The sequence below is a fragment of the Pyxicephalus adspersus genome, chromosome 10, assembly GCF_032062135.1.
Source record: "Pyxicephalus adspersus chromosome 10, UCB_Pads_2.0, whole genome shotgun sequence".
Taxonomy (NCBI): domain Eukaryota; kingdom Metazoa; phylum Chordata; class Amphibia; order Anura; family Pyxicephalidae; genus Pyxicephalus; species Pyxicephalus adspersus.
Genome location: NC_092867.1, coordinates 8,844,218 through 8,860,305, shown reverse-complemented (window position 1 = coordinate 8,860,305; position 16,088 = coordinate 8,844,218). Strand labels below are relative to the sequence as shown.

Genomic DNA, 16,088 nt, shown 5'->3' with positions numbered 1-16,088 from the left:
CCCCGAGATCTGATGCAGATCACTTGCTTGTGTGGAATGCCCATTGATGGTGTGGTGTCTGACCTGAGCATGCATAGTGCAAGGTTGGCCGCTGGCTCGTGTTGAATTCCCCTTCCTCCTGGGATATGCAACCTGGGCATCCCTGAAGGTTGTAGAAAACCACTTTCACACGAAAAGCAAAGAACTTTATTTGGGAGGGAGCGGCATTCCATTAACCAAATATTTAATTTACAAGGAAAGGTCACTCTGACTCATCGTATATATAAAACTGATCCTCACCCCTCCTCTCTGAAGTGAATGGTGCATTCCTCGATCTCTCCGAAAACAGAAAAGCGTCTCCTGAGCTCAGACCTGGTCATGCGGCTGTTGATCTTCCCGATATAGACAACTCTCCTCTCCTCCTGAAAACCCAAACACATTTGTCAGAAATTAAATCAAACTGCAGGTTAATCATTGACAGGTAAATTCACTCCTGAGGCTTTATAATTAGAGAAAATGTTAGGTGCTTTATGCAAACACCCTCAAGCAAGACATTTTACTGCAACTAAGGAAACGAGCCAGAATCTAAATATTTTTTAGAACAATGTTCCTGATTTGTCATGTTACAGCTGAACATGCAGGCAGCTTTATATGCAGATGAAATGCAATTAACTTATAAAATGTATTCAACAGAGCTGCATTTATTTGGGTCTTAGATCAGCTTAAAGTTCAACTTCAAAATGTATACTAGGATTTGATCACCTGACTCATTCCAGGTTTACAACTGTAAGCCAGCTGTGTACCTTAACTATGTCTCGCTGATGGTTGCCAATGTAAACAACAGTTTGTGAGCCCATTAAGGTTCACAGCTGGCTGGGTTTCCACTGCCTAAGGGTTGGAGGTTCATATCGATTATACTGATGGAGCTTTACATATGGATATGGCCAGAAAAAGCATTTTGTATTGCATCCTGGGATCACTTACTATAGCTCGCTCTTTATGCTGCGTCTTCTGGCTGTAGTAGCTTTCACGGGATTCACATCTAAAAAAAAAAAGGGCTGAGAAGAATAAACTATGGGTTACAGAGATTTAAAAGAACCAAATTATATTTTCACTTGTCAGGTTATTTTTAGTGACACACAGACCCCATGGAACTGCAGATAAAACAGAATGGATACAATAGTAACAATGTTACTTTGTATCCCTCTATTCTAGTCTGAAAGGTGTTTGTAAACACTGCGTTAGTCTTTTCGCACAGCAGCAGAGCCTGTACAGTACAGCATGCTGTACTATGGGGGCAGCGGTTGCCAACCGGTGGTCTGCAAGAAAATTTTGGTGGTCTGCAGGTCTAGCCGGTGCGCCGAAGGGAGAATGCACGGGCCAGAGCTGCAGACCATGACCCCCAAATCAATGGAAGGCTCAGGGCGGTGGGCGGGTTATCTCTCTTACATCTCTGGGAGAAGTTTCTTCCCATTTGAGTGACAAGGCTCCCTGCACATGCGCGGTTTGGAGTCGGTGACATCCAAAATGTTGTCGACCATTGCTATGGGGCATGTCAGATGGGCAATCTTGAAGCTGGAAATTTGCCACCAGGATGAGGATAGCTAAAAGATTTCATTTCTAAGGATTTGCTCCCTTAGTGCCAAGTGACACGGTAGCCCAGTTACTAGTGATGAGTAATCTGCAGCATTTTGTTATGCAAAGCCGTTCCACAAAGTTTAGTGAAATACTCTACACCGACTCTGCAGCCAGTAATGTATTTGTTAGTGGAAGTTGCATGACATACAGCATCCCTTGGGCTCAAAGTTTGAGAGCCCGCAATTGCAAACAAGTGCCAATGAGGAGCGTGATACGGGGGCGAAAGGAATTATTGTACTATACATTCCAAGTACCTGTGGGGGACATAACCAACAGTGGGTTCTGTGCAGAACTGATTTGGGGCCCCTGTTGTTTAAGTAGGGTCCTTGTGCACACTATGCACACCTTATCCACCACTTCTAGGTACAGTGATACTTTTTTGGATGAATGTACTACATTCAGTATCCTTTAACTCGTCAAGGACATGGGAACCATCTAGTTGATCCAGAGTCAACAGAAGTCATGTGACTGAATGCCTAGACCCTCCGGTCTAACATCGAAGGAAGCCTGGAGAAGCATTTTCCCCAGAAAAGGCAAGACTATTACTCTATTACATTAAACCAAAAGCCATGGAAATAGACTGTCCATACACATAAACCCTCAATAAAGTGTCCGCCATCATAGGTAAAGTGTTGATCGTAAATTTTACAGTTTATCCCTTTGTCTGAAACCAGGGCAGCAAACCAAACACATCTGTTTTGGTTTCAATTCAAAGCAAAATGCTCACAATTATGAATGAATGAATAATGATACTGACACTTTGTTTCACAAAACTTTTATGCAGCAACATATTGCAGCTTTGTGTACTATACAGAAGGAAGCTAAACAATTCTACATCAGCTCAGTGCTGCTTCCTGCACCCCAATTCTTTCACAGCCTAGAATATGACACTCCCAAAACATTGTAAGGTTAATTGACTTTCCACCAAAATTGACCTTAGACTGTGTTAATGACTATGGTGGGGACATTAGATTGTGAGCTCTTTTGCAGGACAGTTAGTTACATGACTATGGACTTTGTACAGTGCTGTCTAATAATGTGGCGCGATATAAATATATATATACTGTGTATTAATTCTCACATGGTGAACTTTCAATTGCAATTGTTGAGATGGATCAATCAAGAACCCTCTCAAAGTTATAGGGGAATCATCTTACAAATGCAGAACTACATACTTAAAGATCAGATGCAGGGAATATTTAACTCAATCATGCATTCCCTGAAGATATATCAGTGGTCACCCGTCTTGGGGAAAAAAAAAAAAAAAAAAAGACGACTAAGGCTACGTACACACGTTAGATTTTTGTCATTATAAAGGTTCTTTCACAATCCTTTCCACCGACAAAAGACTGCACGATGCATGAACAAGCATTGTACATACAATGTACATAAGTCTGCCATAATAATCAGGTAAGCTGTGCATACCTCCTCACAATAACAATTACTCCCCCACACCTGCCAGCCACTGTTCTAAGAATTCCACCTGAATGACCTCTATCCAGTTTCCAAAAATTATAGATGAAGAATAAAACACATCAGTAAATATTACGTTTTGGGAGTACATCAGAATATTTTACCACCATTCTTTTAATCATATTGACAGCTTTCTGCAGCCGCTATTGATTTGGATAAGGACTGGTTTGAGTATTTATTTAAAAAAAACCCTTGCTACAGATACTTCTGTGAATTCGGGAAAATTGCCAGCACTGCACATGGAGTGGATTCCTCTGTACACAGAACAGCTCTGTGCTTTGAATTTCTGATCTCCGACACACCAACTATTATTATTACTACACAGTATTTAAATAGCACCGATATATTATGCAGCGCTGTACTAAGTCCATAGTTATGTCACTATCTGTCCCTCAAAGGGGATCACAATCTAATTTCTCTACCATAGTGAAGGACAACTTTGGGGGCAAGCCAACTAACCTAACTGCATGTTTTTGGAAAGCGGGAGGAATTTGGAGTACCCGGAGGAAACCCACGCAAACACGGGAAGACCTGCAAACTCCATGCAGATAGTGCCCTGGCCGAGATTTGAAACTGGAACTTAGCGCTTCAAAGACCAGAGTGCTAAACACTGCGTCATCATGCTGCCCCTGCGACTACAACAAGATGAGCTTCAAGATTACAGACCCAGGAGATATATCTGCTTTTACTGACCACAAAGACAGGGCTACCCAAAGGAATGACTAGAGTCTGCAGAGAGGCCGATCTGCATCCAGCAACCCCACAGTAAACTGTGGACAGGTAAGTGAAAGGACCAAGAGGCTTTTTCTGCCAGTTACACTCCCTGTCCTAGCCTAGGACATAACTTTTCATTTCTGTACTTTATGGAGAGTATCTTCACCTTGTCAGCCTAAGATAGCAAGTTCTAAGTTGGTGATAAAGCTGCAAAGTGCATGGGCTAGGTTTCTGAACAGTTCAACATATCTAACGCAGATCAAAAGAAAAAAGATCATTTTTCAAAAAGTTTAATTAGAAGAGCAAATTTAAAAAGTTCATTTTAGGACACATTTTTTAATTGTTACACTACCACATATAATCAGTCAGCTGCATTCTGATAAACCTCAAAACCTTGCTGTACTGTAAACTAGAGGCAAAGTGAAAGGAGGAAGTCCTACCGCACCCACAGTATCCTGTGTGTTCCAGACCTGTTCAAATGCAGCATAAACAAGCACAAGTCCAAAACACAATTTCCCCGAACCTGTGAAGCAGTTTCTGTATTCTCATTTGTCAGATGTGCACAAAAAACACACAATGCTTGTACAAACACCTGCAGCTTGTAGATACCACCTTACATGCCAATTTCTCGGAAAGCCCAGTGCTAGGCATTGGTTCACAATATTGCTAGGATGGCATTTTTAAACAGTGGAGTGAAATTGCCTTTTGTAAATAAGCCTTAGATTTTTGTTTTTTGGAAATGATCTTTTACAATCATTTCAAAAAACAAAAAAGCGAAAGATGTATGAATGAGCACTGTACATACAAAGCTGTTCTGTTCTATAGAGGTGGAACGGGGAGAATGAGCAAGCTGCGCTCCGCTCCCTTCCATTGAGGTCGTTCCTAGATCTGCCAGGACAGATCCATGAATGACGTTGGGCGGCAGCTGTACACGTCAGATTCTCGTCCGAGACATGCCAGAGGCTACTACTGCCTGCCCAAAATTAATAAAATATATTCTTGTGTGTAAAACAACTATATGTGTAACTATACCCAGACAAAAGGCTGAAGCAAAGACCAGCGTTTATTATGCAGGATATGTATTGGTAAATCAGAATAACAGCCGCAGTTTAAAGTGCTCCCTTCCCTAAAGCAGCAGGAAATGCTCAAAACTGTTATGTTACTCTGATACACATCATGGAACCTTTTTTTGCATTTCCGAAAATAGCAGGAAAAAATGGGTGAACCTCCTGCTGCAGAGCCACAGTGCAGTAATAGAATTATTAGCGATCAGCGCATTGTATGTTTCACGTAGGTGGTGCCAATATCGTTGTTGTAATTAGCCCATAATAGTCGGCTTCGATACGAAAACCGTAAATCACTGCCGACTCACATTTCTGTAGCTCTTTAGTCAGAACCCGACAGTCCTGCCTATAAATTTCAAAACTGACCAAGTCTGTGCTGCTGAAATCCTTCTATTGTGATCCCCAAAGTGGGAGCACGAGTCACAAAATTGAAACTATTTCCTTTTAACTTCTTAAAAAATTGAGATATGATATTCTCACCTGTTGCCATCACTTGCACTAAAAGCAAGCGAATACCCCAAATTTTGTGTTGTTGCAGTAATAGAGGGGAAATCTTTCAACAGGACACTTTCTGCAGCATGTGAGGAAATGCATGCAGATTCCGGCCCTCGAAGACTGTAGTTGGACAGGCATGATTATGTATAAGTGCAATATAACTGTCATCATATCTAACAAAGAAATGAATGAAGAACCATAAACTTACGTTCTCCTCCTTTTTGATGGTGGAGATCTTGAACGAGATCTTGAAGAGGAGCACGAGGAGGATGAGGATGATGATGAAGCAGAACGGCTACCACTAGACCGCCCTCTCCATGTGGACTTCTGTGGACTAGGGGAATTCCTGTACTTCCTATAGCAGCGCAAGGATCTCCGTGACACGGAGTTTTCGTTTTTGACATCAGTTCTGGTCTCCCCAGGCTCACTGCGACAAGGTGAAGAGTCTGGAGACATTAACACTGAACCAGGAGGACTTTTCACTGCACACTCTGCTAGAACATTAGTCCTATGATCCAGTGGGTCATTGCTAACTTCCTGGACATTTCTACAAAGTGCTGCTGGATGGGCAGAGACACAGCTGGCACTCTGCTCTCTAATGACGGAAGGTGCATTTGACGTGCTTTGCTTGGGGCAAGCTTTGCTCTGTGGAGGTTTGTTGAACTGCACAATTGGCTTGATGATGATGTTTTGATGGTGCTTGACGTTCCAGCGAGACCCTTCTTCCTTCTGGGCTGACAGGCTTGTTGAATCCATTCTATTCTCAGCAGCCTCAGGTTCCTTCTCTTGACGGGTGGCTGAAAGGATGCAGTAATCGTGGTCACCGGAACCCACATGAACAGCTGGCCCTGTCACAGAGGGTGCCGAAGGAAGGGTCCGGCTTTTCAACTTGCTCTGTGGCAAAGGTTTTGCTTCAATGAGCTTTGCGGTTTTGAGTGTTGAGGAACTTGCCTTCTCTTGAACCGGTACCTGCAATGGCTTCGATTTTCCTGTCAGGGAACCGTTGGACTTCCAAAGCAGCTGATGCGGTGGAGTGGCAGGAGGGGTGAGACCTTACAGACAAAATAAATCTGTATTAGTTTACCATAGCAACTTATTGCGATGCACAGACTAGGTACAACGGGACATGGTAAAGGCAAACCTGCTACTGAAATGGCTACATTAAAATGGAGGAGCCCAGAAGTTCACCTACTTATCTTTAGATGCTCCGCACCAAGGACTCCAAAGTGCTAGACCATTATAACACTTGCTGACTGATCATTAGTACACTGGCTTCAATCAAAGTAGTTATTTGGTCACCCAGGTAGCAATAAACCCCCATAATACTAAACTCTAACCCCCTTTTACTTTTAAATTCTTGGTCAAACAATACACTGTATCCTAAACCTTCTTTACTACATAGGTGGGTTGACCTTCAGGTGCCTACATCTTCACATGCTTGAGGTGGGCACTCTCTTATTGGTTATCCAACATTGGGGTTCTCTCTAAATCCCGACTACACAGCACGACGACTGGCCAAGGTGGTTCAGTCTGCAGCACTCCAGTTGTCTGAACTAGCGCGAGTGGTGCATGCAGCCAGCGGAGTTAAAGGAACAAAAGCTTATTTTAAAGCTCGTAAATTTGTCAGGGAACAACGAAAGTAGGGAAGCTTTGCCTGGAGACCCGCTTTAATTTTTAATTAGATAAAACAAAGTAAGATTTACAGAGAAATACCAGCAATGAGCTAAAACACTAATGTCCACTTACCAGCTGTATTAAGCAACTCTGGTGGTAGATGTTTATCCAGAAGAACCTTTTTTTCAAATGGCTTCTCAGGTCTGTCAAAGGAAACAAAAGCCATATTAATCCCCATTCATATACAATACCCATGCTCGCGTAAATACTACAAACTCTGCCAAGGAGCCAAACTATAGCGTATAAAGCAGAGGACTAGTACGACTTACTCTAATCCTCCTGTCTACGGTTCATGCACTTTATGTTTACTGTCTGCTGCTAAAACAATGTACACAATGCATTATTCAACACCTTCCCCGGCTTTTGTATGTATTGTCAGAAACAGACTAGATGAAAATAAAGTAACAAAACCAAGTTTCTTTTATTTTTGGAATTTTGCTTGCAACATAAGCAACTTATTCAGCACACATTTTAACCGTGAATACATCTTTTGTGTCATACAAACAACTGCACCATGCAAGGTGGGGCGAGAGGGCAGGAAGAGTGCATTTTAACCTGCAATTGTTGGACAATGACATTTGGCAGCCAGAGGGTAAAAAGAGTAAATTCCTAGTTAGGACTTGAGAATATGTAGAACTATGCCCTCCCCAAGTCATGGGTAAGCAACAGGAATCGGTTTTACTCCAAGGGAGCAATGGGCATGTATGTTGGTAATAGCTCACTATTGCTCCTGGCAGCCAAATACAGTGGCAGGGGAGTGAAAGGTAAGGGGTAATAGGTGAAGCTGGGAAGGGCAGCAGTTATGTGAACCAGGTTTGGTTTAAACACAATATAAAGAAAATTAAACCCACAAAACCAGTCCTGGTGCATGTATTCATTTTTAATCCCCCTTGACATTTTTACCTGGTAATTAACCTGGTAAAGAAAGCACACTTCCCTTTCCTTAGGTGACAACGCTTACTTACCACATTGTATCTATGGAAGATCAGCATCATCACCCTAGAAAAGGACTACAGAACATCTCATCTAACATAGGGGGCTGGGCGAAATACAGACTGGCAAAACCAGCCAACCTACAGCCACCATGGAGTCCCACGTAGGACAAGAAGCTGATGTACTAACCACATAGTTGAAGGTAGGACAGCGGTTGTAGACAACAATTGGTATAATTTCATAGAGGAAATGGAAAATATTTTTAGGAATTAAAAAGCCTACAAGGGTACCCAAGGGGGTAGCAAAGCGGGGCATTTTCTGTGAAGGGCAGCAATGTTGAGCTGTAGGGTAACTCTTACACTTACCCTGAGTTTCCTACAGCCATTTTATCAGCACTGGGAGGAAGACGCTCCTCATCTTTAGCTGCAAAGAACCAAATGTGTTAAACTACTGAGACCAAGTACAAGAACTGAACACAAAACATCTCACTTAGAAAAGCAAGTTAGAAGATCACAATGCCGTTTGTCTAGTTTTTTAGGTCTATTGCTATGAATGTGTATGAAATTATTAAAAAGTATTATTTTGTATTTAAAAATATAGGTCATTCATTTGATGCAATTTGCCTGTTGATTGCTTAAGTGCCTGTTTTTATTGTTTTTGTATTCTTTCCATTAAAACATTTATAAATGCACCCTCAAGCGGTTGCCTGTATATTATGCTATATCTGCTTAAAAGTGGAACTAAACTCATTGATAGGTGGTGGTGAGCTTCTGCCATATTCTGCAAAAATACATAGCACACTTGCCCTTTATAGCACAAACTTGTGTGCAGCTGCCATGCAGAGATGGCAGGTCCCAGCCGCTGTCACAAACAGAACCCAGTTCTATACTACACGATGCAAGCACCATACAGTATGGAGCCAGAAAAAAGTCACCAGGAGCCAGAGGGTTTTTTTTTTTGACAAGAGCAATATTGATAACTGAACCCAATATCAGCCTCCTACAATTCCTGTACAAAAAGCTGTCATAGTGGAGAATGGAGAAGCAGCACAACAAGCTAACCGCTTGTGCTGCTGTGTTTATGTATTACCAAAGCTCTCTTCTCCTACCAGCATGCACAACAGATTAAATTATCTACTGCTTCTCTTTTAGTGTGCAGTCACAGGCTTGAAAAGAAAACCTGCAAGGGACCTAGTTATAGGAAGTGGAGAACAGAAATCATTCTTCACTGTTCAAAAAAAGATGGTCATTTATAAGCATAGGTTGGAACATATATTATACCCTAACAATTAGGCTTCTATATTTTTAATTCTGCACTTCCCACCATGGTATGCATGAATGTGGGGGCAGAGCTGTTAAGTCAGCTCTGCCTCAATTCCATGCTGACTTCATAATGAGCTTTCTACTGCACTAACCCTGGGGTGTGTAGCTGGGTCAGATCATGGGCATCCCTATGAAGGCATTTGATCCCCATGAATTCATAGGTTGCAGAGCAAGCTATTCCCAGTAACAGCCCAGTGCAGACTAAGCACATTCTGCTCAAACAAAAGGACAGGACACTTCCCTGGAACATTTCATGTTCCTAGGTAGGCAATGGCCAGTGGTACGCGGTAAGGGATATCCCTCAGACTGGCAATATACACAATCTTAAAAGAAAGATTGCTATACTTTACAAGATGAGCCAAGATAGGCCCGCATCTATTATTCCTAGTGATCGATATATCAATGACCTGGAACAAGTACGCAGTTTGGAGTTAAAAGCCAACCAGCAAAATTGTTTCAGGGTCAGTGGTTTGCTAGGTGGTGAACCAAATTAAAGCTGTAATGAGTTTTTATTCTAAAGTGGACCTATCCTTGTTTAAGGCTTTCCACTACCCTAATAATCACACATGCAGAGATACAAATTCCTGCTGTGGGACATCTTCCTTTTCTTGTTCGTATTTCTTAACACAAAGTAACACTTACCCTCAGATTTTTCAAACTCCTCCAGCAAGCTTGTTAGATCAGATGCTTCAATACCTTAAAATAAAAAAAATGAAAATTTTGTTTGATGCATACAAAACAGATCAACAGATTGCTTTCAACCAAGAAGGAGCCTTACCTGTATCACTATCAAAACATTCTGCTTGTTGTTTTTGATTAGAAACAAGTACGTTGGAATTTAAAGCTGCAGATGGGGTGCAAAGTGCAACTGGTAAAGCCACTGAAGCTGGAATTGGTTTTTCAGCAACAGTAGGCGATGGTAAAATGTTATCCTTTTCCACAAGGGTGGCCATAGCAGCAACTTCAAGCTTTGTTTGTACAACAGGTAAGGTTGAAGGATTTCCTATGGCAGGTACAAGGTGGACCTGTGCCCCAACAACATTGGCCTTCTCAGGTTCTGCTGATTTTATTACATTCACTTCTGTAGATTTTTGGGCTTCAGTTGAATTTTCATTCTTCTGAGCAGCTGACAGAAGTGGAGGCTTGATCTGAAATCCACACTTTTGGGCCTTCTTTAGAATTTCCATGATTTTGCAGACCACTTCATTTGCAGATTTTAGGTCAGGGATAGAAACACTTGCCTTCTTAGGATCTTGTGGCATAGAAGTTTCCATTTTAACTGGTGCAGATTGAGCATCAGATTTCTTCAGCTCTGAACAAACTTGTGATCCAGCTCTAGAAATGATATTTTTATCCGAGGCACTGGGTTTAATACCATCTGATGTTTCAGCTGCTTTATGATCCTTTCTTCCATGTTTACCATGCTAAGGTTTTTGAACAGGCCTTTGAGGTTTTTTAGGACTACAATCCCTAGGAGGAACTGAAGCATCCTGTGGAATATTCTGATCAGGGACCACAAGCTGACCCGTTCCACTGAAAGGAACAAGGGTTTCAGGCATCCCTTGGGGCAGTTGATGATTTGACCAAAAAGGTGGGGGCAGACTGGTAGCCCAGCCATTAGGATGCACAGGACCCATTCCAATAGGTGGTGGGGGAAATGGAGGCCAACTTATCATTGATGGAGGTGGTTGCATGGGCATTACAGGAGGCATGACGTTGGGAAACTGAGGAACTGCCGGCAAAGATGGTACACCAGGGTAATAGGGTGGATGTGTAGGTACTGTTGGCCATGCGGGTGGAAAGAATGGAGGTGGTATGTTTGGCTGCGAAGGTATCAAAGGGGGCAAGGTAGTATCCATGGCAGTTACAGATGGCTCGACAGATGATTCTGGTTGAAGTCCTCCCTGTGTAGTCACAGGTGCTACAGGAACAGTGGATGGGGGTGGACTTGAGGTGGCTGGAACAACAACTTGTGCACAGCTTGAAGTGGCTGGAACAGCTTGTTCAGGCTTACTTGGGCTTGCCTTTTCCTGTACAGATGATTTTGCAGGTACAATTAAGCATGGAAGTTCTGCTAACTCTTTAGGTGGCTCAGGAATAGAAGGCCATTTGCTACAAGACAAGTTCTCATTTTCTCTATCAGGAATGGGTTTGCGGTTCTGAAGCCTTTTCCTGTATTCGCTCAAACTAAGTGACTTAGGCTTGGCTTCCTTTACTTGCTGCACACTTTCAGAGGACTCCATATTGGAGGTATCTTCGAAGGTACTATCGGCAGCTGCAGAAATATTGTCCTGACTCTCAGCTTTATCATTGGGGATCTGCTCCTGCACCACTTCAGACTGTGAGCCTAGATCTCCAGGTTTATCAGCATTATTCTCCGAGACATTATCAGCTCCAGCATCCACTATACACTTAGGCTGCTCAGTCTCTACTGAAGTAGTTTTTTCCTCCTTTTTAATGTTTTCCAAGTTCATTTTTTTTTCTAGGTAATCGAAGCCAGGACGACACCTTGTTTTGTTACGGATCAACTTAGCAAATCGAAGTTCTAACTGTGTTTCTTTTTTCGCTTGATCTAGTGTCTTTATTAAGAAGTCAGACTCCTGCAGCGATGGATTACTTGATCGGCCTGCAGCAGAACGAGTAGCATTCTGCATTAAAATTATTTCCTGCACTTCTTGTGGTTTTTCTTCATTGGGAACTTTATTTTTACTTTTAGTTTTTGACTTTGCGCTTTTAGGAAGCTTATCTTTGGTAGGCTTCTTTCCTTTGGACACCTTTTCTTTTTCTAAAACTGGTACAATATCTTCATTTTGCCTAATGTGTACATCTACTGTGGCATTGGCATCAGTTGGGCAATGATTTTCCAAAGCTTTTTCTACCATTGCTTCAGTATTTAGCGACTCTTTGGACTTGTTCTCCACTTCAGGTATACTCTTCATAATATTCTCCACTTCAGGTATACTCTTCATAATATTCTCCACTTCAGGTATACCCTCCATAATATTCTCCACTTCAGGTATACCCTCCATAATATTCTCCACTTCAGGTATACCCTCCATATTATTCTCCACTTCAGGTATACCCTCCATATTATTCTCCATATTATTCTCCATATTATTCTCCATATTATTCTCCATATTATTCTCCATATTATTCTCCATATTATTCTCCATATTATTCTCCACTTCAGGTATACTCTTCATATTATTCTCCACTTCAGGTAAACTCTTCATACTATTGTCGTCAATTCATTGAGCAGATTGTATTAACAAATCCTTGTCTTCTAATACATCAACATCGCTATCAACATCCACATTAGGAACACACTGCTCAGAGGTGGGCTCAAGTATGGGCAAAGTTTGGATTTTTACAATGTCTGAGGTACTGAGTAGGGGCGCACCGTCTGAGGCGCTGAGTAGGGTCGCACCGTCTGAATCCTGGTAGTCCATCACGTCCATTGGCTCTTCAACAATTACGGGGACTTTTATCGTTTCCCCTTGTTCAGACACAATTTCAAGAAACACCCCCTCATTTAAGAGCTCCTCATCCTCAGTATCTAGACACACGGTTAAAGCTGGCAGGCAGTAGGGATGCATGTATTTCACCAAATCATTGAGAGGGACGTTTTCTGGATTAATGATATAAGGGGTGCCCTGTGTCACAAGCGGTTCATTATCAATATCAACAATTTCATTCTCCGGATCCAAGGAGCAGTCTTTGTCAAAAGGTAGTAAGTTAGGGTCCGGTGTCTCTTTTTGCTCTGGGACATGAACCTCCTCCTCTTCTCCATCACTTCGCTCTTGGGTTTGCTTGGTCTTTGCTCTGCGGGGTAAATAAGCTCTTAAACTTTTCCTAGTGACTTTTTTTGGGGTGGAGCAGATTGTTTCTGGAAAGAGATCCCAGTTTGGACCAGGACAGCGAATATCAACCTGTTAGAATACAGAAAGCAAAACTTTAGGACACCAGTTGGAACACTGGAATTAGTTCACTTTACTGTAATTACATCATGTTAATTTTATTGACAATGGCAGGGGAAAAAAAAAAAAAAAAAAAAAAAAAGAAGATCACCACAACTTAAAGTGGCTCACCTTGGCATAATTAACCCAACGCTGTTCATCCATTAAGGGGGTCTCTCCCTCAGGTGGTGCACGGGACAAGCCGATGAATTTCTGTCAATAGTAAGAAACCTGTACATCATAAAGCAAGTTATAAATGATGCTTTACTGGTATATGCTCACCTTTGCTGCCCTAGGACAACAAGGCTCACTCACTATACTGTATGTGGAGAAGCTGCAAGATTAATTGGCTATAGAAAACCTCCCTCTCTATAACAGAAGGTAGTTTACAGAATAGATGGAAATGCACACAAAAATAGAATGTTACAAGGACACCCACACAGCAGGATCAACAAGCATTTTTCTTTGTACTTGCAGACAATCTATAATATTGACGCAGCCAACACTTACTGGTAAGCTAAATGGGTTTAAATGTTTGTTCTTGGGTTTAGATACAACACGTCTGTTCCTCTGCACCTTTGGTCGTGTGGTAGACAAACCATGTGAACCAAACTTACAGGTAAAGGTGAGAAGTGAGCTAGTAATTAAAGGAGAGTGCAAATCTTTTCTTACTATTGGAAGATCATTTGAACTAACGAGTCTTACCGAGCAGCCATCACGTTCCCTTGGTGACACAAGAAGTTCTGCATCTGGAATGGTGTCAAATGGTGACATATTTTCATCATCCGCATTGTCCAGGATCTCAGTTAGGGCTGTCAGAAGAGACAGCTCATTTTCCTCATCAAAATGACCTTTGTTCTGCAAAAATAAAAAATAGGAGATCTTATGAAAAATCTTGAATTCATGGAGTACCTACCTACCCCATGAATTACGTATGCCTAATTCCATCTGCCTTTTAAGTATTCAGGTTGGCATTGAGGTTACCATTTCTTTACACATCTGAACTCCTTCCATGGAGTGGTTTGGCACTGCGCACTGTAAATTTTTTTTTAAAAAGAATCGAGCAGGTGGCCAATGGGCTAGCAAGGTGCCAGCCGCACGGGAACACCTGCTTACACCTTGGGAGAAAACTTTCAATGAATACTTTTATCTGACACATCTGTGCAGCTAGAACCTACAAAAACAACAGCAGATCCAATGTTACTATCATTTCTGCCCAAAACTATGACATGGAGGAAGTGCCTCTGATATAAGTACTTACAGAGGTTAGGAGGGATAGCAGTGCTCAAGCCAGGAATTGTAGGTATTGTTTTGTTACCAAACTCTTTAGTAACCACCCAAAAACAGCTGGGTGGTCACTGAAAAGTGCCGGCTAAAAGGGGGTGGGGAAAACACTGAATAGGACACTATTAAAACAAACTCCTACTCATATATTTGTAATAAAGCTAAATTCTAGGCACAAAACTTCCTAACAGTATTTCTCAAGGCCACAATGGATAAAACACCATTTGCATGCCATACATTTATTGTAAAACTAAAAGTGTCATCACTAACAAGCGCACCCACTACAAGCTGCCTCCAGAAAACTACAGTAGGGGCAGATACAAGACCAGTCGTCCTGCACAAAGGTCCCAGCAGTAACAGGTCCTAATACAGGAAGCTGCTACACAGAGGCAAAATTTCACACTGGATTAATGCACAGGAGAAATAAGCAAAGCATACTAAGATTAAGGAAAAAAAATGTGAAAAGATTCAGACAATATTTGTCCAACCCTTGAGTAGCTGTTACCAGGGCATTTGTTAGAAGGGAATGGTAGTCATACCTCAGCCTGAGTTCCATTATCATCAATGATGGAAATGATCGAATTGTCGATGTAACCCTGGAGAGTTCCCAGTATTCCAACATCCAGGGAGGAAAGCGCAAGATCTGAGAGGCCACTGCAAGATTCATCTTCCTCTAGTTCATTGCACTGAAACAAAAAAATTGTTGATCAATAAATCATGTAATATTGGATATTATAGACAAATATCTTATCACAAAGACAATGAAGGTAAATCCAGAAAAGAATTCCATATCCTGCTGAAGTATATTCATTGCATCATTGTAGTGATCTCCACCTGACAGTAAAAATAAAGTACCAGCCAGCTTGGGGAGTAAAGAGTCATAGGGGTGCTGGGGGGTATCATTGTGGACACCAACACCAATGCTGGGGGTTACACATTGGTATACAGGCAATGAAAGGGAGAAATGTTCTTTAGTCCTAAGATGATTTTTTCCCACTAATGATACCTTAAGAACAGAAAATGTGTAACTGGCAGAATCACCAGGCGAAAAAGCTTGTAAATGCAGCCGCCACACCAAGAGAATAATAAACTGCAACACACAAAATTTGGGCTTAACGTAACTGGTAGGATCTAACTACATGACTGGATGAACCTGCTCCAGAATGCTGCACCGACTTGTCCTCCAATAGCTAGGTGAATTTGGCAATAAAATATGAAGAAAAAAAATAGTCTAGACTGGGCATGTGTAGAAAGAAAGTTAAAGTTCAGTATTCAACCCAGAAATGGTTTTAAGCTGGGTGGGAAAAAATTGTAGGTGGGTGGCAGTCCCTGCATTGTGACCCAACTTGTAACCACCCAAAAACAAGCAGGGGGTTACTGAAAAGTGCCTGGTGGTGCGCCAAGCTAAAAGGGGGCAGGGAGAGTACCGAAATCCCTATAAAATATCTAATGCTATAAAATCACAAAGCCTCTCCAGTGGTGCACTAGAATACATTCTGTATTTGGATTCCCAGCTATGTGCTGTGGTTAGTTTTCTGAAAATTGCCATTTGTCCC

General features: G+C 41.8%; 1 protein-coding gene across 1 annotated transcript; it reads right to left on the bottom strand.

Moving 5' to 3' along the window:
- Positions 1–236: 236 nt before the first annotated feature.
- On the bottom strand, positions 237–15,218 carry PPRC1 (PPARG related coactivator 1; the record flags this gene model as incomplete). The annotated part of the gene is given in 11 exon segments (XM_072424824.1): positions 237–401; positions 964–1,021; positions 5,349–5,483; positions 5,572–6,415; positions 7,110–7,180; positions 8,336–8,393; positions 9,935–9,988; positions 10,071–13,221; positions 13,381–13,461; positions 13,954–14,106; positions 15,072–15,218. Coding segments are annotated over 11 exon segments (4,878 nt in total), but the record flags the coding sequence as incomplete, so codon positions are not given.
- Between the last annotated feature and the right edge of the window lie 870 nt (positions 15,219–16,088).